This window comes from Phoxinus phoxinus (genome assembly GCF_949152265.1).
Source record: "Phoxinus phoxinus genome assembly, chromosome: 11".
In the NCBI taxonomy this organism is placed as follows: domain Eukaryota; kingdom Metazoa; phylum Chordata; class Actinopteri; order Cypriniformes; family Leuciscidae; genus Phoxinus; species Phoxinus phoxinus.
The window spans coordinates 17,896,595-17,916,908 of record NC_136886.1 but is presented as its reverse complement, the minus strand read 5'-3'; the positions used below and the strand labels follow the sequence as shown (position 1 = coordinate 17,916,908).

The 20,314-nt window shown below is 36.9% G+C and overlaps 1 protein-coding gene across 3 annotated transcripts in view; it reads left to right on the top strand.

The window, feature by feature from the left end:
* farp2 (FERM, RhoGEF and pleckstrin domain protein 2) overlaps window positions 1-20,314 on the top strand; it is a 50,911-nt gene that overhangs the window by 19,239 nt on the left and 11,358 nt on the right. For all 3 annotated transcript variants that reach the window (XM_079627904.1, XM_079627902.1, XM_079627903.1), the window contains exons 3-13: window positions 1,049-1,153; window positions 2,942-2,984; window positions 3,073-3,151; window positions 3,239-3,336; window positions 4,108-4,222; window positions 8,438-8,585; window positions 8,824-8,919; window positions 10,052-10,215; window positions 11,355-11,423; window positions 11,561-11,618; window positions 11,742-11,952. In XM_079627904.1, the coding sequence (XP_079484030.1) occupies window positions 1,049-1,153; window positions 2,942-2,984; window positions 3,073-3,151; window positions 3,239-3,336; window positions 4,108-4,222; window positions 8,438-8,585; window positions 8,824-8,919; window positions 10,052-10,215; window positions 11,355-11,423; window positions 11,561-11,618; window positions 11,742-11,952 (1,186 nt within the window). The remainder of the gene's footprint in view (window positions 1-1,048; window positions 1,154-2,941; window positions 2,985-3,072; window positions 3,152-3,238; window positions 3,337-4,107; window positions 4,223-8,437; window positions 8,586-8,823; window positions 8,920-10,051; window positions 10,216-11,354; window positions 11,424-11,560; window positions 11,619-11,741; window positions 11,953-20,314) is intronic.

The window sequence follows — 20,314 nt, the reverse complement described above, 5'->3', positions numbered from 1 at the left end:
CCAATCCATTCACAGCTCCCGTATCAAGTATTATGATTTCTCATTCCTTTCTCTTTTAGTGGTCCGTCTCCCCTTTACACTGCTGTGCATGTTGATGCAGGTTGGCAGAGTTTAGAGGAAGCCATTCAGAAGGTGCTTACCTGCCCTGCTTGGCACAGAGAGTATATTCTTTACTTAAGAAACTGTATTAAATCTGTATTAAAGAATCAGTCAAGTTGAGAAGGTACCACAGAACTCAAGGGTAACAATCTGGTCAGCCCAATTCGGGCTGTTTTTATGGTCTTTAAAAATACATTTCACATTACAAACAGCTGTCTGCTGTATAATTTTCCCCAAAAAGTCACAGGCTTGAATGGCAAAACCTAAGTGCAGTGTGTTCTGGGTACATAGTAATTAGTCCTTCATTTTGTAATGACAAACCCCTGAGTCTGTTTACAGGGAAACCCCTTTTCCCTTTAAGCAGGTTTAACCGCCTGTAATGTCCTCAGATGTTCTCCTAGCCTTTCACAGCTATATGTTTACATCAGACAGTCCAGCTGATCTCAGAGACTGAATGTGTTTTGGCCTTGCGTCTGGTTTAGGCCTGGCTGCATGCTGTGGAGAATTTCTCAGATAGCCCACAGATATTTCCCACTGACACCCATTAACCTCAAATATCCAGCGAATTCGTAACAGACACAGCTGCTTTTCCACAGAAACATTGTACCCCTCACAACCCCATTAATAAGACCATTATTTGAAATGAACTATAACATTGTACTTGGAACAAGTTAAACTTGATGTGATTATTTTATCTCATTGTATAATGCAATATATATATTTTAAATAATTTAGTATTTAAAATAGTATTCTTTTCACCCGAGTGTGAAAAATGTATTAACATATCTTTAACGGAAATCATACATTTATTGTGTGATTCCAATTTTGAGCTGATGAATGTGTTTTTAAGTGGTGAACAAAATGGACAATTAAAAAAAAAAAATATATATATATATAGCCTATAATGTATATTAATTGAATGTCTTGTTTTCCCTTCTTTTTCTTGTAGTCAAAAGCAGATGGGCAAGCTCTTTTCTCTGAGGTGTTCAGACGGATCAATCTCATTGAGAGCGATTACTTTGGTCTGGAGTTCCAGAACCTGCATATGAACTGGGTAAGTGGCCACTTGACAAACAGTCCCCCTGCTCACACAAAGACGGGATTGTGAACGGCCCCGCTCTCCTGAAAACCCGGCTAAGCTCTTAAAAGACGAGGAGGTGTATTCTGTTATTTGTGCTGCCTTTCTCTGGGCCCCAGAGGTTTGCTGTTCCCTTTAAACCAGCCTGATACAGACACTCAAACTTAAAGAACGCAAGCTTTATATTTTATAACATATCTATAAATGGGCGTCATTAAAAGAATACATTAATAGAGAATTACGTCACACTGGAAGACTTTAGTTGATCAAACAGTTCTGTGTGCTGTGCCAGACTAAATTTGATGTATTTAAAGGATTGCGTGATCAAGAAACAAAACGTTAAAGCTGAAGTGTGTAATTTTTTTAATTTTAAAATACTTACCCTTGCTTAATAAGGATATAAAATAAGTAATCATTGGTAGGTTGATTCAGCTTAGCCAGTGGTGTGTGTTAGGAATGAGACTCTTCTTCTTCTTTTTTTTTTGACCAGTGACGGATGAGAGGAGTGTTCAGAATACCAGCTTGAAAACAGTGGTTATTTTTAAAATTTTGCTTGTGTTTGGTGTTGCAAGCCTCGAAATTAATTACATAGTCAATATATTTTTAATTTTCTGGCTAATTGTTTTTGGTTGCGTGCTTTTCAAAGGAAATGTAAGTTGTTTTATAAGCCAGTGAAGGAAGTTCGTTTTTTTTTTTTTCATAACGAATAAGCTTAAAGGGATAGTCCACACAAAAAATGAATATTCTGTCATCACTTACTCACCTTCATGTCATTCCAAACTTATTTTTTTTCTGTGGAACACAAAAGTAGATATTTTGAAGAATGTTGGTGACTAAGTTTTGTTTCCAATTGTAGTCAATGAAAAAAAAAAAATACAATGGAAGTCAAAAGTAACTGAAACGTTTTGGTTACCAACGTTCTTCAAAATATATTTTGTGTTTGAAAGAAGAAAGAAATGTTTCGAATGACATGAGTAAATTATATAATTTTGGGTAGACTAATCCTTTGTGTTAATAAGTAAGTGTGTGTTTTTTTTCTCTTTTTCTGGTTTCTAATTTTTAAAAAATATTTATAAAATCACTATGGAGAAAATAAATGGGGAAAGTTAGCAGTTTAATTATCGCCATAATTCATCTTTTTCATCTTGGTTTCTTTAATATTGACTCAGTTAAAAAAAAAAAAAAACTTTGTCAACAGACTTTTCATGAGTAATTCTGATATAAACACTGTAGACGGTCTGTTGGCCATCTGTTTTTGAGTTTGCCAAGCTAGCTTATTTGGAGAGGATAGAATCAGGTGTGGAATGTGTGTATAGGGTTGTTGTGATGATTCCGCAAAAGTTGAGAGGTCAGCGGAGTGGAAGGAGCTGGAGGTGGAGTGAGAAAAGGTACATTCTTCCCACAATCAACTCCAGATGTGCTGTGAGGAGCAGTGTGTCTACAAACTCTACAGACACATGCAATTAAAACTGATCATCCACATATATGCTAGAAGCGCGCATATCCCGGCCCATTTGAATAGGAGCAGATAATAACTTCCATAAATCCCTGAAATATGTTTTTGGTGTGGTCACCATCTCGAGATCTCATCTGTGGCCTCTGTGACCATGATGTTCTTCAGTTTTAGTGTTTGCTTCAAAGACCAAAAACAGATGTAGTTTGAAAGAGTGAGAGATTATTTGTATTATTTATTGCTTAGAGTTTATAAGGTGGTTAAAAGCTGAAATGCCAGTCTTATTACTTTGGACTGTTTTACTTCTACAGGTTTGGCTGGATCCCACCAAGCTCATAATGAAACAAGTGAGACGTAAGTACACTTTCTGCTTCGTGTTGTGTTTAGAGATCAGAGGATCTTGGGGTCTTTGAGCCTGTGTGTTTGTGCTTACTATCCACAGGGCCGATGAACACACTCTTTCGGCTGTCGGTGAAGTTCTTTCCTCCAGATCCTGGTCAGCTCCAGGAGGAGTTTTCTAGGTGGGATGTTTAGAAATCACCATCCATTCATACTTTATATACTGACAAGCTGAACAGTGCTTGTAATTATCTGCCCTTTTTTTCCAGGTACTTGTTTTCTCTGCAAATCAAGAGGGATCTAATAGATGGTCGACTGAACTGTACAGAAAACACTGCCGCCTTGCTTGCCTCTCATTTGGTGCAATGTATGTTATTTTTTATTCGTTAGTTTCCTGACCCAAGTTCTCCATAATGTTTTAAATTTGTTGTGTTTTACTAATTACGTTGTGTCTCTGCTTTGTAATGTCGGTCATTGACATGATTATTTTCCCCCATTTATTCAAAAATGCATTACAAATGGAATGCATAAATTCAGTGACTTCAATGTGTATTTATGAATAGGGGTGCATAAAGTAGAAAATGACAACGTTCAGAAACATACAGGGGGAAAACATAAAACAGACATGCTGTCATAGAGATGAGGATCAGCAGAGCCTCATGACTGTATGTCAAGGTCAATAAGTCTTTTGAAATGTCAAATAATTAAATTTGTTATACATTGCTAGGTTATTTTCAGGTAGTAAAATGTCTTCTGGTACAACCCCCCAAAAATGTAATATTTACTCTATCGTTCCAAAGTTTGGGGTTGGTAAGATGTTTTTGAAAAGTCTCTTGTGCTCTCCAAGGCTGCATTTATTTGTTTAAAAAAACAGTAATACTTGGACATATTATTAGATGTATTATAATTTCATGATATTTGTGAAAATTTACTATTTTTGAATTTATTACTTTTTACACCACATTAAATTTTTAGAGTCATTAAATTTAAACAGCTGTAAATGTTGTAAACGTTTTTCGAAACCAACATGAATGCAAACTTGAAGTCACAACTAGAACTTTAAAACTAGATCCTTTTTTTTTTCTTGGACGCTCTTATTTGTCTTTTAACATTTACTTTTCTCTCCCCCCTCACACAGCTGAGATCGGTGACTATGATGACATAACAGACAGGGAGTTTCTGAAGATTAATAAAGTGCTGCCATATCAGGAACGTGTGCAAGAAAAGATCATGGAGCTCCACCGCAGACACACGTAAGACATTTATTGTTTTGGCCTGAAGGTGTAGGTTTGCGCATTGTTCCTCTTAAATTTATCTTAGACTGTCAAGCTTTGCGTTTGTAAGTTTACTGAGCTGACCGCTGGGAATCAGTTGAGAGAATATATGGCACAAAAGTCATTTTTATCTTTGACATGTCCAGTTTAGTTGGAAGCATTTGTGTGCAATGAGAAGCCATTTGTTTCAAGTGGAACATCTAACTGAACTTTCAATACAAACTCCCCTGGATATCTTGAATGACAGTGTGTTTCCATTTGGTGCTGAGTTTATTTGGTGAAAAGACATCTGATAGTGTGTAAGTGATTGTTGTGTGTGGCAGTTTAAGAGATTTAGAGGCAGTTAAAGGTGGACTGCAGATTCTCTATCTGCTTGAACTTTAGAAAGACACTATTTTAAGAGCTTACAGACACTATTAGACAATATAATAAAGAAGAGGTATCTGCTTAAAGGGCCCCTATTATGGATTTTTGAAAATGACCGTTCATGTAGTGTGTAACACAGCTCTAAGTGAATGAAAACATCCTGCAAAGTTTTAAATCTGAAAGTGCACCGTATATAAAGTTAAAAGTAAGAGTCGACTCTTGAGTCAATGAAATTAATTGTTTTTCAAACGAGTCATAAGCCGTTACGTCGTGACATTAAGACGAAACATTAGCACTTATTGCACGCGCAGACACCAGGGAAACTTAAACATCAAACTGGCAGCTGATTCCTGTGGATACTGGACAGCATCAGAAGTGCTCTACAATGTGAAGGTAAAGCCATTTTTTCCACTGCCCAAGGACGAGCATGAGAAGAATGCTCATCTTCAGCACAGCAGTATAATCCTAAAATTTTGCTGTGTTCCCTTTATTTTACTGATGACTGCTTCTCAAACATCGGCGTTCAATGCAGGATTCACAAATCGCTTGCTCTTGAAAGATAGTGTTCAAAATACTTAGTTTTGAGTTTTATATTGTGTAGGTCTCCTGCTAACTCACATTATCACTGTCTTACTGAAATACTTCTGCTAATCAGCTGTGGGCCACTATTACCTAAAACTGTGTCTATGCAGATTATCTGTCATTCTCACTATGAGTAAAGATTAAGCATGGAGCAAGATTTGTTTTACCAACATTTGTTACATCAGTCATTCACGCTTGAGCTCGGCTAATGTATTGCATAACTTACATGCACTGTTATTGATGCAGTTTCCATGTGTTCACCGCAATATATTAGAAACATACTCGGTAAATAAATGAGTTCAAGTAAAATAATCGGTTGATGGACATGCACTTGTTAATGCTGATGGTAAGGAATTACAGTTGCATAATGTTCCTAATGAGTTAGCATATCGCTGAGAAACGTCCTGCTCGAGTCGTCCTTGCGATGGAAGTTCGGGTTGAATAACTAGTTCTAGTGTTTCATCATCGGACTCGCGCTCGCATTGATATGGTAAAAGCTGATGTTGTTATGGCAATACATACAGACGGTTGGTCTGGGAACGCCCCCGGGAACACCCCGTCACGTGATGTGAATTTAGCCCGTGGGGGAAAACATTGCCTTGGCGCTAATTGAAATACACAGGACAATCATGCCGAAGAGTTGCTGTCGTTTTCTGTACCGCCAATAAACAAAAAAAATTATGAATTGAAGTTCTACATCCTTCCTAATAAACACACAGAACCGGAAAGGAGGCCAATCGCTACGTAATGACGCGAGCCATGAACCTATGGAGTAGTTCGAGGTCTACACTCAATACAGACTGCAGTCTGTGAGTTAGAGATAACGGTCAACACAGTCCCTCAGAAACTTTGTAATACTGATCACCGTTTTACAAAAGGATTAATAGTTTGGAGTGAAGCATATGTACAAGTGACAAGGTTTTATGGAGTTATAGTATGCAACATATGAAAGTTGATTGAGTTATAGGCTAATGTTACCGCTACAGCTACCAGTAGCCTACATGTCATACCTGGAGATTCAACCAGATAACAAAATATGTCTGGAAACGACACCTCCGGCCATTTGGTTGGGTCATTGACCCAGATTTTAATTAAATAAGGGCCATCATAACCTATTGCAGTTATTTTGCAATGTACCGTTGCTGTTCGGCAGGCGTCAATGACTCGCAATACGAGATTTTTGTCATTCAAATACACACGATGTTCGCTGTGTTTTCCCCCCCGCCGACTCCACCCTCGCCACGCCCCCAACTATGACTAGATCCGCACTGTATGTATGAGAGTTTTTGTTTTCGACGCGTGCTGAACGCGGTAAACCAATCACAACCAACTGAGCTGTCTGGCCAATCAGAGGAGAGTAGTTCGCGGAAAGGAGGGATTTAGAGAGATTGATTCATTTGGCGAGTCGTTTGAGAATCATTGAAAATCTGGTGATGTGCAAATGTATGTTATGAGAAAATTAAACAGTTTTTTGACCTTTGATGCGTGTAAACCTGTTGTAGGAGACTCCAAAACAACATTAGGCAACTTTAAAATAGCATAATAGGGGTAATAAAAAATACCTTTAAAACTATGTGCCATGTGTGCTATTACTTTTGTAAGTAATCACACTTTTTTGGGGGACTAAAAACAGGCTGACAATTTTTGTAAATGTACATAAAACAAGAAATTTGAGGTAATATGAAAACAAAATATAAAGTTTTTTTGGTAAGATCTCAGGCATATGAGCCCTGTGTTTTTGGCTCTTTTAATTATGCATTTCCGGTGGGTTTAATCTGAGGCTTTGGGTGTGAGAGAAGTATTGCAGGTCGGCTATGTGAGGCTGTGGTTGTAATCCAGTGGCTCAAGGCTTTTTATTAGCCATACGGACACAAGGGAAGGGGAGGGGCTTAAGCAGATTGAACAGCTTAAAGGATGAGCAAAATTTCAAAATGATCTGGCACTGCTCTAACATTTGCCCAGGATTAGCCAGAACGCTATACAACATTAATGGAATATATCTGCCCATCCCCCAAACTTTGCTTCGAAATGGGAGGATATAAGTTTTGTGAGATTTAGATTAAAGGTATGTTTATATACAGGTTTAGATAAGGTAGTGAGGTATATACACTGCCGTTTGGGGGCAGTAAGGTTTTTATATATATATATATATATATATATATATATATATATATATATATATATTTATTTATTTATTTTTTATTCAGCAAGGATGCATCTAAAGTGGGATGCATCAAAAGTTATTATCAATGTTGAAAACAGTTGTGCTGCGTAATATTTTATGGGAGAAAAAAAAGTAATGTTTCTTAAGCACCAAATCAGATTATTAGAATGATTTCTGAACGAAACTGGAGTAATGACTGCTGAAAATTCAGCTTTGCCATCATACAGGAATAAACTGCATTTTAAAATTGAACACCTTTATTTGAAATTGTAATATTTCACAATTTTGCTGTATTTTCAGTCAAATAAATGCAGCCTTAATGAGCATGAGACTTTTTTTTCTAAATATAAGATAATATAGTAAGATACGATACAATACAATATAATATTCCAGCGACCCTACAGAGGATAAGCAGTTTGGATGGTTAACAATATATTAAGAATTCAGAAACCCTCGTTATTTATCCTGGTTCTACCAGACTCTCATACATTTAATTTGTACAGAGAGTATGGCCTCTCTCCATTGACAAGCGTTAACTTCCTTGAAGGCAGGTACTCTGTTGAAGTTTAAAACTATTGGATCTGCCCAGTGTCACTCTGGATCTGCCATAACCAATCGCTAACGTTTGGTCGTGAGTCATGACGTATGACTACTCAAACTAGCGCACAAGTACAGAATGACCCTTTTAACATTATCCTGAACATTGTATTAGCATTCATTTCATGTGTCATTGAACGTAAAAGGGGATCTCGGGAGCGCGCGTAACCATCCTTTGGATTATCCTGGCAAAACCAGTCCGAATCCTTCATATAAAAATCAGTCTACACTCTACAGGCTTTCATAGACAACCTAGGAAGTCAGGGAAGGTCTCATTTTTAATTGTCGTTACAAGCTGGCAATACACATTGGCAATACAAAATATAAAAGTTAATGCAAAGTGGGTATAGAGGATATTTTGGCTTATTTATTTTCAAAGTTGAAAACCTCTGCTATAAAATCTTATTCTAGTCAATAAATTATGCTTTACTCATTATTTTTGCTGTGGTAATATGTTTCACTTGTCTTTGCACCCTCGCCTGTAGGGGGCAGACCCCAGCAGAATCAGATTTCCAGGTCCTGGAGATTGCTCGTAAACTGGAGATGTATGGGGTACGCTTTCATCCCGCTGCTGACCGAGAAGGCACCAAGATCAACCTGGCTGTAGCACACATGGGCCTGCAGGTCTTTCAGGTACATGTACAACTTTAACATATTAGTCTATATAATTGCTTCCCTTAGAGCTCTAAAAAAAATATTATTATTAGTCCAAAATTATTTTAGTCTTGTCCAAATATTTGTGCATTTTTAGTGCGTTGTTATTTAGTACAATAATATAGAATTCAGCTGATATGTAGTCACAGGTGTGTATATATGCATGTATTTGTTTTATATCCAATTTATTATAAATATGTATCTTTTTATTTTTCAGGGCCACACCAAAATCAACACCTTCAACTGGTCCAAGATTCGGAAGCTGAGCTTCAAGAGGAAACGATTTCTAATTAAACTGCACCCAGAAGTCCATGTAGGTATCACGTTTATAATATTATATATATATATTGTTATATATTATTATTATTACCATATTTTCCGGACTATAAGTTGCTCCGGAGTATAAGTCGCATCAGTCAAAAAATGCATCATGAAGAGGAAAAAAACATATATAAGTCGCACTGGACTATAAGTCGCATTCATTTCGAAATTTATTTCACAAAATACAAGACCAAGAACAGACATTTAATCTGGAAAGACAAGTTATTCAGCTACACAATAGCATAAATAACATATACCTGGGAGGCTGAATAGACTAAATTAACATAAGCCAGTGAGTCCAAGTTACCGGTAAACAAATTCACCAAGCTCCTGCAATCTCATTCCACATCACTAAATCCATTGAATTCTTCCTCGGTGTCGCTGAACAACTCCGCTAACTGGAGCGCCCTCTCGCGGCTGTAGACGGTAATGTTTTCTCTTGGTTCATCTCAGTCAGTATGAATTAATTTTGATATATAAGTCGCACCTGACTATAAGTCGCAGGACCAAACTATGAAAAAATAGTGCGACTTATAGTCCGGAAAATACAGTATATGTACATTTGCAAACATGTAGTAGACACTAACTCACAGAAAAAGGAACGGAATAAGTCTAACATGACAAGGAAACAATTTCATATGAGAAAAGACTGAGAAAATACATGCATATTTTTTTATACTTAAATGTTATTATGTGTCTTGTTATATTTATATGTGTGTACTGGAAGCTTAAATACCAAGGTAAATTCCTTGTGTGTGCAAGCACACTTGGCAATAAAGCTCTTTCTGATTCTGACTCACTAAAAGACACAATTTTGGAGAAATACAAAGCTGTGAAATCAGTCTAAAAACTCCTGGGACATACAGAATCAACAGAGACTTGACACATAATAAGATGTTGAAGTAATGTTTTCGAGCTCTGGAGTTTAGTTGGATGAGGCCATCTTATACATCTTATGTAAACATTTTAAATGTATTCCAAGTGACGTTTGTTATTCTGTCTGGATCACTTTCATGGGTTGCTAAGAATTAAGACCACATGTTTCCTAATGTCGCCTTTCCTCTGAGATGGAAGTTCTTAAGATCAATCTTTTCTCAGTGACTGATCAACATTTCGTTCCACAGGGTCCTCATCAGGACACGCTGGAATTTCTCATGGGCAGTCGAGATCAGTGTAAGATCTTCTGGAAGAACTGTGTGGAACATCACTCGTTTTTCCGTCTGTTAGACCAGCCTCTGCCCAAATCCAAAGCCATCTTCTTCAGCAGAGGATCCTCCTTCAGATACAGGTACGCATGTGCGATATACTTTTTAACATAAAACCTCATGATCGAGTATCACTTCGATTGTGATTATGCCAGTGTTTCTGGCACTGCTGCTTATAAAATTTGACAGCCAATCAGAGTCCATCCTGTTTTCAGAGCTCGAGCATTTAAAGCGGCAGGCAACAAAACTGCAGCACGTGCTTAGAATGAACAGAACAATATTGTGCGCTGGTGTGGACGTTAGTAGTGCTATCATTATAGTCAATGTCCTTCCTGTGAACAGGCCGTGGGAGTTTCTAACAAAACAAAAACATACAGCCCAACCAATGTATCCCAATTCATTTGAGCTAATCTTAATAAATTGTTGAAAAAGACTTACGGAGATACTAGTTCTGTCTTCACTGAACTCACTAAATCTGAATTACTGAACATCTGCCTCACTGAACAGGTACTGCAAGTTACTTGCATAAGTCACCAAAAAGGTTTTTATCATTTCATGGAAGGCTATCCATAATTTAAACCATTTTTTAAATGATTTGTTTATTGATAAAGTTGTTTCTTTGTTTGCATTGTTTTGTTGACTGTAAAAGAAAAAGAAAAGAAAAAAATGGTTTGGAAGTTGTCATAGGACCTTTTTTCCGTTAGGGTTTGATGTACAGTACCATTTTATTATTTTATTTTTTTAATGGTTAATTTAGATTTAAAAAAAACTTTTATTCTGCAAAAATGTATTAGATTTATCTAAAGTGACCGTAAAGAAATGTCATTTTTTAAATTCTGTTCTTTTGAACTTTCTTTTCATTAAAGAATCCTTAAAAAAAAATATGATCACCGTTTCCACAAACAAAATTATCCGTACTGTTTTCCACATGGATAATAACAAGAAATGTTTCTGAAAATTCAGCTTTGCCATCACAGGACTAAATTACATTTTGAAATGGAATAGTCTTAGAAATAGAAAATAGTTAAAATAGAAAAAAGTATTATATTTCACATTATTACTCTTTACTGTATTTTTTTCAAATAAATGCAGCCTTCGTGAGCATTAGAGAATTGTTTAAGAATATTGAGAATATAAATTGTAGCTTTTACTGCTTACTCCTACTTATAGGTAACAGAATGTTTGACTTGGTTTGTTAAAATGCATTGTGTATATGTAACAGTGGGAGGACGCAGAAACAGCTTGTTGAGTATGTGAGGGACAGTGGGTTGAGAAGAACTCCTTACCAGAGGTAAATATTTGTTTTTTTCAAAGTCTCACCTGAAACCTGTTTTATAGTGTATATTGTACCGTTTTTCGGAAGCCATTTTGTTGTGGTGCTTCTCTCTCTGTGTTATCTGCTTTGCACTGATTATGTTGTTTCTACAGGAGGAACAGTAAGATACGCATGTCGACACGTTCCTTGGCTTCCGATGTGCTCAAACAGGTCAGTAGAGCCTAAGATCAGGGACACATCCAACCAAACTCATGACAACCAATACCAATATGAAGAACAAAAACAACTCACTTTGTTTTCATCCACTCTCTTTACCTTACCCATCCATTTCAGAATCTGTCTTTTAACGACAGTCTAAGGGCTCCAGTGTGTCCTTCCTCTGTCACCGCCTCCTTCCACTCCCTGCATGCCCCCAGCCTACCCATGCGGACAGAGACCCCGAACCAGCCTCTGAATCTCCAACAGATGCAGCAGCCTCCAAGAGCCCCCAGCCCAACTCAGCAGGACTCCATCCAGAACACCCAATCCACCTACGCCTTCCCAGGTGCCACTCATATCCAGGCAGCAGGAGACTGCGGCCCCTCGTTTGTGTGTGTAGAGAGTAGTTCCTCTAGTGCACGGCCCTCCCAAAATGGCAATGAGGATAGCGAGGGAGTAGGGGTGGGTGGCGTAAGCGTTGGAGCGAAAAAGGGTTTCTTCACACCCGAAGCGTTTGAGGCGGAGTTAATGCGCGTCCAACAGATGTCGTACCAGATCCCGAGTGCCTGCAATCAGCTGCATGTTAGCGAAGAGTATATAGATGATGATCCAGCTGAAATCTCGTTTTACGCCGGTGGTGCGGAAGCCTACTGTTATGGGTTTGACGAAGAAGGTGCTGAGAGATTCGAATACGGCGATAGAATCTCCGTGCCGCCCGCTACATACGGTCTCGGTCTCGAGGACCTTAACGGCAACGCTAACGCATTCTCGGAGAGTGCCTTCGGCCGATCCGAGACCAGTTCCCTGGTTAACAACCGCTCCGAGTGTAGCTCGCTGGATAACCTTCCTCTAGGTTCTGCCGGCGACTCGCTCTCGCTCGGCTTTGGAGGACCCGACTCTTCATCCTCCTTGCGTCTGCCTGGTTCCGAGAACCTTTCTGAGGCCAGTTCGATGGTTAACTTCCCTGCGTATTCGGTGCGTTCGGAAGACAGTTCGGCCATGCAGTTTAATGATCTGGTGGAGCAGCTGGAGCAGCTCAGCTATCCGCCAACGGCCACAGAGGGCTCGGCTGACGGCAGCTCCGATTCCGACTCCGACTGGGGGTCGGATGGAGGTCTGCCTCCAGATCATAACCTCTTCTTCAGCAACCCACTAGTGAGTGAGGCAGATTTAGACAGCTTCTTGCTGGAATGCCAAAATCTCAGGGCTCTAAGCATTGGGGAGACCCCGCCAGGCCCCACCCATCTTAAAATGTAGCATGACCCCCATTAAACGGCAACAGTATTGGTGGTTTTTAATGCAGAACATGACCAAGCACTTAATTCTCCACCTCATCCTGACACACAGGTGAAACTCGAAAAATTTGAATATCGTGCAAAAGTTCATTTATTTCAGTAATTCAACTTAAAAGGTGAAACTAATATATTGTATAGACTTGCAAAGTGAGATATTTCAAGCCTTTATGTGTTATAATTTAGATGATTATGGCTTACAGCTATGAAAACCTTTTCACAATATTCTAATAAGGAATTTGGGCTTTTCATAAGCTGTAAGCCATAATAACATATAATAAGGCTTGAAATATCTCACTTTGCATGTAATGAGTCTATATAATATACTAGTTTCATCTTTTAAGTTGAATTACGGAAATAAATGAACTTTTGCACGAAATTCACATTTTTCGATTTTCACCTGTAATCAGTTCTTATAGTTTTGGCACTTCCTGTTAGCGCTTCAATCTACCCCTTTTTTTCTCACGTGGCTTTCCAGTGTACTTCCTCTCTCTCTCTATCTCTCTTTGGTGTTAATTCATTCTTTTTTTTATTGTTTTTGAATCATGTGCTGTAAGTTCTTGTAGGGTCGTATGATTCATTTATATTTTTCAGATTATATAGTTCAATTATTATAACTGTTTAGTTTGACATTTTAATCTTGGTAGTCTGGATGGCTACAAGTTGCGCTGTGACCTATTTGAAGGGTAAAATTAAATGGATATATCACCTAGAATTGTGATATCCATACCACTTTATGCACATAAAACTATACATTTTCAAATTTATGAGCATTTGAAGCTTAGAAAAGAACATTTTATCACGTCCCATGATTTTTTTTTTCTTTCTTTTTTTCTCTCTCCATATTAGGGCTGCAAGACATAATGGCACACGTCAGTTTTACCTTGCAGATTTAAAGCCAGACACGTCCAATATGCCTGGGTCTTTTTCTCCCGGAGTAAAGAACTTGCCAGCTAAAATCTTTTACTAAAATATCATGCTGTAAACATAAAAAAAATATATATTATCTAGCATTTATAGGTAATCAAATGGAAATCTAAACAAAGGTTAACTTGTCAAATTTTGACTTGATTAAGCTCTTCATATGTTAATTTGCAATATTTTTTGATGCTTATTTTTGGGGGGTTCTTGCAGTTCTTGTCCCTTTAAATGTTTTGACCTAAAAGGGGTCCTAATAAGAGTTAAAATATTCATTCAACCACTGAACTGATTTGTCTGAAGAGGAAAACTCATTTGAATATGAATAAGGAAAAATACACATCATTAAGATAAGCTTTACATGCATGTATAAAGGTACTTTCGTATCAGTATAACTGCATGAGTCTATTCCAGTAGTGAGCCACTCTACTCAGGGCTGTGATTTAATTAGCAATGAGCCAAAGTTATTTTTGTGTTTGTTATTTTAGAATAGTTTGCTCCACTCTGCCCCCTGCTGTTTAACTTTTAGACATGTGTGCATCTCTTATCTTATTGGACTATATGGCTGCATTTACACACGATCACTGGCACAGATTGGACCATGTTACATGTGTGTAAACGCCAAAAGCACTCTTTTGGCATCCGATTTGAGCCATTTTTAAGTCTCATTTTCAAATTTTGCATTTTGACTTAATATTTTTAACGGTTGAGTCTTAAGTTCAGATCTGTGCATGTTGCTTTGCAGTGTAAGCCTTTGATGCCTCATTATTTTTCGATTTTAGTTGTAGACTATTGTAGCCGTTAACCCATGTTCTGCATGTAAAGAAATGTAGAAGCTTGCACTAAAGTTCAAAAGTTTGGGTCAGTAAGATTTTTTTTTTTAAAGAAGTCCCCTATACCGTTTCCTAACCAGACGCGATGCGATAAGATTCCAGTGACAAGCAATTTATCTGGCCACATCAGACACAATAAGAGACAATCCAAAGAGACACAATAAAAACAATCCAAAATCACAGCCTATCAGAAGAGCACGTGGGCCGGCACTTTCGACTCTTACACCATTTTAACAATTAAAAATACATACTGAGTGACTGAAACAATCTTTTTCTTAGAATAAACTTGTGTGTTCATATTGAGTTCACAGTTAAAAGTTCTTGTTTCTTTTCATTTATTTTCAAGATCTGAGGTGAATGATCCATTGTCGATTCAGTACGGCTATAAAGGTCTTGCTAGATGACATTCAAACTCATATTAGATGCTTTTAACATTAAATCAGCCAAATAAACAGTACCTGAGATTATCATTGTCAGACTTTGTATGTTGTCGTTCCAGCCGCGAAACCGTTTCTAAAATCGAATTGTCGCACATCACAGCTGGTTTGGACAAAAACTCTGATTGACATGAAAAAGATACATTTTGTCGCATTTCACGTCTGGTTAGGAATAAAACCAGTGAAAACTTAGGAGTAAAAACTCAAATTTGGATTACAATTTAAAATGTACGTTTTGATCTAAAGTGTAATTTATTCCTGTGAAGCTAAAGATGAATTTCCAGCAGCCATTACTGATTTGGGGCTCTAGAAACATTTCTTAATGTTATCTTATCTTACGTTTTTTTAGAAAAAAGAAAAAAAATTAGAAAGCGTAATGCTTTTTTCAGGATTTTTTGATGAATATAAAGTGAATAGTTATTTGAAAGTCTTTTGTAACATATGTAAATGTCTTTACTGACACTTTTTATTCAATTTGATAGATCTTTGCTGAATAAAATTAATTTCTTCTTTAAAATGATTTTTTACTGACCCCAAACTTTTGGCCAGTAGTGTAGATTTTTGCTTTCATTAACGAATGTAAGTGGTTGAGTATTGTAATGTGCTGTCAATACCACTGCTAAGAAAGTGAATGTAATGTAGAACTTCTAACCTCATGCACAGTATGTATGCGCGTAGGAGCATGTGGAACTATAAAAACCAGAGTCATAGTTAATCGTCCCTATTATAATTATGGTCTGATAATGTAAAACGTCTCTATCATTACTAGTACGAGCGCTTCTGGCACATTTCTGTGAATGTAGTGAACATTTCTTAAGTTTTAAGAACGATTTGTTTGTGCCTTTTTATTTGATTTATACAAAATTGGTGAACTTTTTTTTTATAAAATAGCCTCAGAAACATGATTCAGGTATTATAATGCAGTGAAGTATTTTTTGTTTTTTAACTGTCTTTTTTGTCTCTACTTCTGGCTATATTCTCTCAATGATTTATACTGCGGGTTTGCTTTCGATGCACTTAGGTGTATTCCTGAATCTTTTGTCTGTGCTTATTACCTTTGGGTGCCTCTTTTGAAGGTTTTAACTTGATCTTTATATGCTTATTAATGCCTCACCTACTACAGTCAAATTAAAGGCACTCCTAATAATACAAAGTATTACACAGTGCCTTAATAGGTAACATCAGCTCTGTGCAGTTGTGTTTTTGTATGACATCCAGACCACATAAATGCCTTGGGTTTCTGTTCTGGGGTCTGGAGTGAATAACGCTGTCTGATTGCCGTGAGTACATTGAGTTCTATGAGCCCAAGATGAAATGCAGACAGTGTCTTTTATATTGATGTCGTTTCCACTTCTTTTCTTGAAATCCCATTTAATATCCTGCCATATTACTCTGCTTCACTTCTGTCCTTTGCATTTCTTTAGCAGTCCCGTTTAATGATTCAAATGCATTTCATTCGCTTTCTCAAACCCAGTGTAGATTGTTCTCCTGTCAAAACGGCGAATATCCTGAATACCACTCTAAACTAAACTCATTTTCAACTATTTTGTTGTAAAGAACAACCATTTTAGTATTAACCATAAGAATTCATTCTCATTGTCATTTTGAGAGCATGCGAAACATGGCCCGTTTATTTTTTCCTATTATTTTTAAAAGTGCAGGAGCCTCTCTCTACTCCCACAAGCGAGGGCAGGCCTGGGCTGCTCTTAAACTCTGGGCAAGGCACCATTTGGCCATCCACCTAACAGTGCTTCCTTCACATCAGATCTCCCATCATGGACACAATGACTTTTGACTTTCTCTTTGTATTGACCATTTTTATTATTAAGTGTTGCCAAACCTACTTTATAAAGTGACCTATGAAGTAAAAAGTAACATCTTTTCTTATTTAACAAAGCAAATAATTCAGGAACTTTGGCTGTTTTTACTTAAACATTACAAGGCCAGCACTAATGGATTCCCATAATGTTTCTGGTCCTATCTTAGCATGTGTGATCTTCTCTCTTGCTTTATGAGAGCTGTTATAGTTTTGATTTAACTGGCCATTTAACACATAAAGCCACTTTATAAGAGACCTCTTTTATCTTGATGAAAACTCTTTTTATTTTATTTAACTCGAGTCTTGTTCCTATCAAATGCGTCAGTATCTCCGATTGTGGATGTGTTCCAGTTACATGACCGATTTGCCACTCTTGAGTTTGGATTAATATGTAATCGTAATGTGCTCTATCAGTGTTTTAACTTCACACGGTCTATGAAGAGCTTTTTCCATATCATGGATCATGATTATTATAATGTATCGTTATGATTTATACCGTTTATACCATTGCACTTCATTTTAAAACAGATGATACACCCTTTTTATGGTTGATTCAGTCCTTAGTAACTAATGAAGTCCAGCATTTTTTTTCTCCCCAGAGATAGATTTATGATTTGTTTACATGCACGCTTAAAATCTTGGCGCTTAAAAAAAGTGTTTCTTATAAGAGATGCAGAATAAACATGTTATTGGTACATTTCTTACAATGTAGTATTGTTAAACTTCCATGGCTATCGAAGGGGTCTCAAATTAAAATAGTATTATTTTGTTTTTTGGTATTTATTCTAACTTTTTTTTATTTTATGTTTCATACCTGATGTTAAGTGACGTCTGCACATATTTGGGCCAATTAATTTTGTTTTTTTTGAGGAGTTAAAGGAGACTTAAAGACTTATTTAATTAAATCATATAGTTTATCTGGCTTTTCATATGAAAGTTTAAATCATTTCAAATAGAAATGAAGTCACAAGTAATCACAATACTGCATCAGAAACTTTTATATATATATATATATGTAAATGAGGTATTCTAAGTGCTTTGGGGGATTTAATAAGAGAGAGCCTAACCAGATTCACCTTACCTTTCTTTATTTGCCGTGCTTTGCTTTTTGCTTCCTCAGTATACATATTTTTGTAAATTAAAATCTGAAATTAAGAGCTATTAATGCAAATACAAGGTCCTTAATGTACTAATGTGAAAATAGTGTACTTATGTGTGTGTGCATTTCATATATTTCCCCTTTGAAATAAAAAAAAACTTCTTTTGGGTAACTGGGATTTCAGACTTTTTTGTGAATCGAATGACTTAAACATCAGCTACATTAGCCCCTCTTATAACCTGTGTCTATACCTAACTTCTTCTTTTTTTAACTATGGTGTCAAATCTAATACAGTTTTTTAAACAGCTGGAATGCTTTTTTTACGGGGATCTGACCTTAATCGTTTTTTCAGGATTTGTGGTTTGCAGTGTTATTTTGATTAGTTCTATATTTAAGGAGCTATTCTCAATGGCATGGATCTGTGCCACTGTCAACGACATGAGACACCTATTTATCCTCATTTCTTTGAGAGTTTGTGGTGGAACTCGCAGCTAAAGTCTTAGAGAAAATCCAGCCGATGGGCAGGAGAGTAGGAACACAATGTTAATACTAGCACCATAATGGCAGAGGCCGGGAGACTCCGTGTCTGGCATCATTCTGATCCTTCTATCTGTATGTTAGATGTTGGAAGATCAGGGGTATGGCATTGAAAGCTAAGCTCTGTGTTGGATAATGCCCTGGTCTTTTAATACTAATTCAAGTAATTGAATCTAGTACAAATCTTAAGTGAACGTGTTTGCTAATATTGTACCAGCCACCCGGAAATAAATTAGCAAAATCCGTAAACATTGCTAATGCTGAGACCATATCAGATGTCCATTTGCCTTCCTGTGTGTGTTCCTTGTTGAGCCTGTGATTTAATTTACATTCATGTTGCATTTCAGTAAAAATACACTGAAATATAGTCTCCATCTAAATTTAAATTACTTTTTATTTTTATATTTAAAATTTTCACTTTATTTCAAAGGTTTAGTACTTTAAGTGCTTTTGTCTTTTTTGAGTTTTTGACTTGAACTAAAATGTATATATTTAATTTACAATTTAAGTTTCTCATATTAGTATGTGTGTGTGTAATAGTATACATTTTTATTAGTTTTATTTAATAGCAACACTGGTCTCCATTATATATGCTTAACAGATAAGAGAATTGATTTCACTCTCATTGTAAAGGTCTGTCTTTTTATCCTATTTAGTAATACATAAGTTACTAAATAGGAAGTCGGTTCTATTCTTTTGTGTCTAAATATTTACAAGTATGGTCTAATCTGTTCATTTCTGAACAACAGATGATACTTTACACAAAAGTGCATATAAAATACCCTGTTTATGTGTACATCATGCAGTAGCTCAAGATTCATATTGTTTGTTGCTAATAATTACAAGTTGCTAGTTAACAAATAGTTCTGATACATCTGTTTCTCATCTATAGTTTATAATTATAATGAACTACCATTAGGATTTGATACAAAATGGGAAAATATGCACAATCTAGCATGAGTCTTTCTATTGTTTTAGAGTTTCAGATCCACTTCTTGTGCTACATTCCACAGCCTCGATCTAGTGTAGAGCGCTGTTTGCTTAGGCTAGCTGCCAAACCCCGGCTCCAGGCCCCCTCTCTCCCTCCCCTCTTCTCCTATGTCATCCCCGCTGGGACACTCCAGTTAAACTGTAAACCACTGCCGGCTCACCAGCCCTGCAGTATTGCTGATAATCCTTTGCAGGAATTATTTCCGGGTCGTAAAGCCACCTTTTTCTATGTGGAGTTCCTTGTTTATGCCCAGCCTCTACATTCTTGTTTTCCCCCGTGAGCTGCTCCTCTTTGAGGAAGAAACCATTTCCCCCTTCTCATATTTGTCCCTCTTGGTATAGGCGCAGTGCTATCTTGCTTATGTTTTCAGGTTTCTTATCTTAATTTTTTTTTTTTTTATAATATAGTCTGTGATAAAGGAAATCGATGTGATTTTTGTCTAACTGCGTGTTTATTGCACTACAAAAAGTGGCTAAAAAAGTCTTGGACCGACCATGTGTGTCATATTTTTTGCTGTTCTGCTTTGTCCAAATAGCTGAAGTAAAAGCCTCATGTTGACCAAATGTGCCATATTATGTCATTAGCACTTGGTCTGTTTGATCTGTCAGATTCGGGACAGGATGACAGGCTAGCATGAATTGACAAGAAGCATGAGGAATGTTTTGTAGTTTTTAGTGCATTTGCAATTGCTAGCTTGTTCTTAGTGGTTGCTAGCATGTTCAGAGTGGGTGATTGGTGTTTACTAAACTTATTTTATTGTCTTTAATATTAGTATCATTATT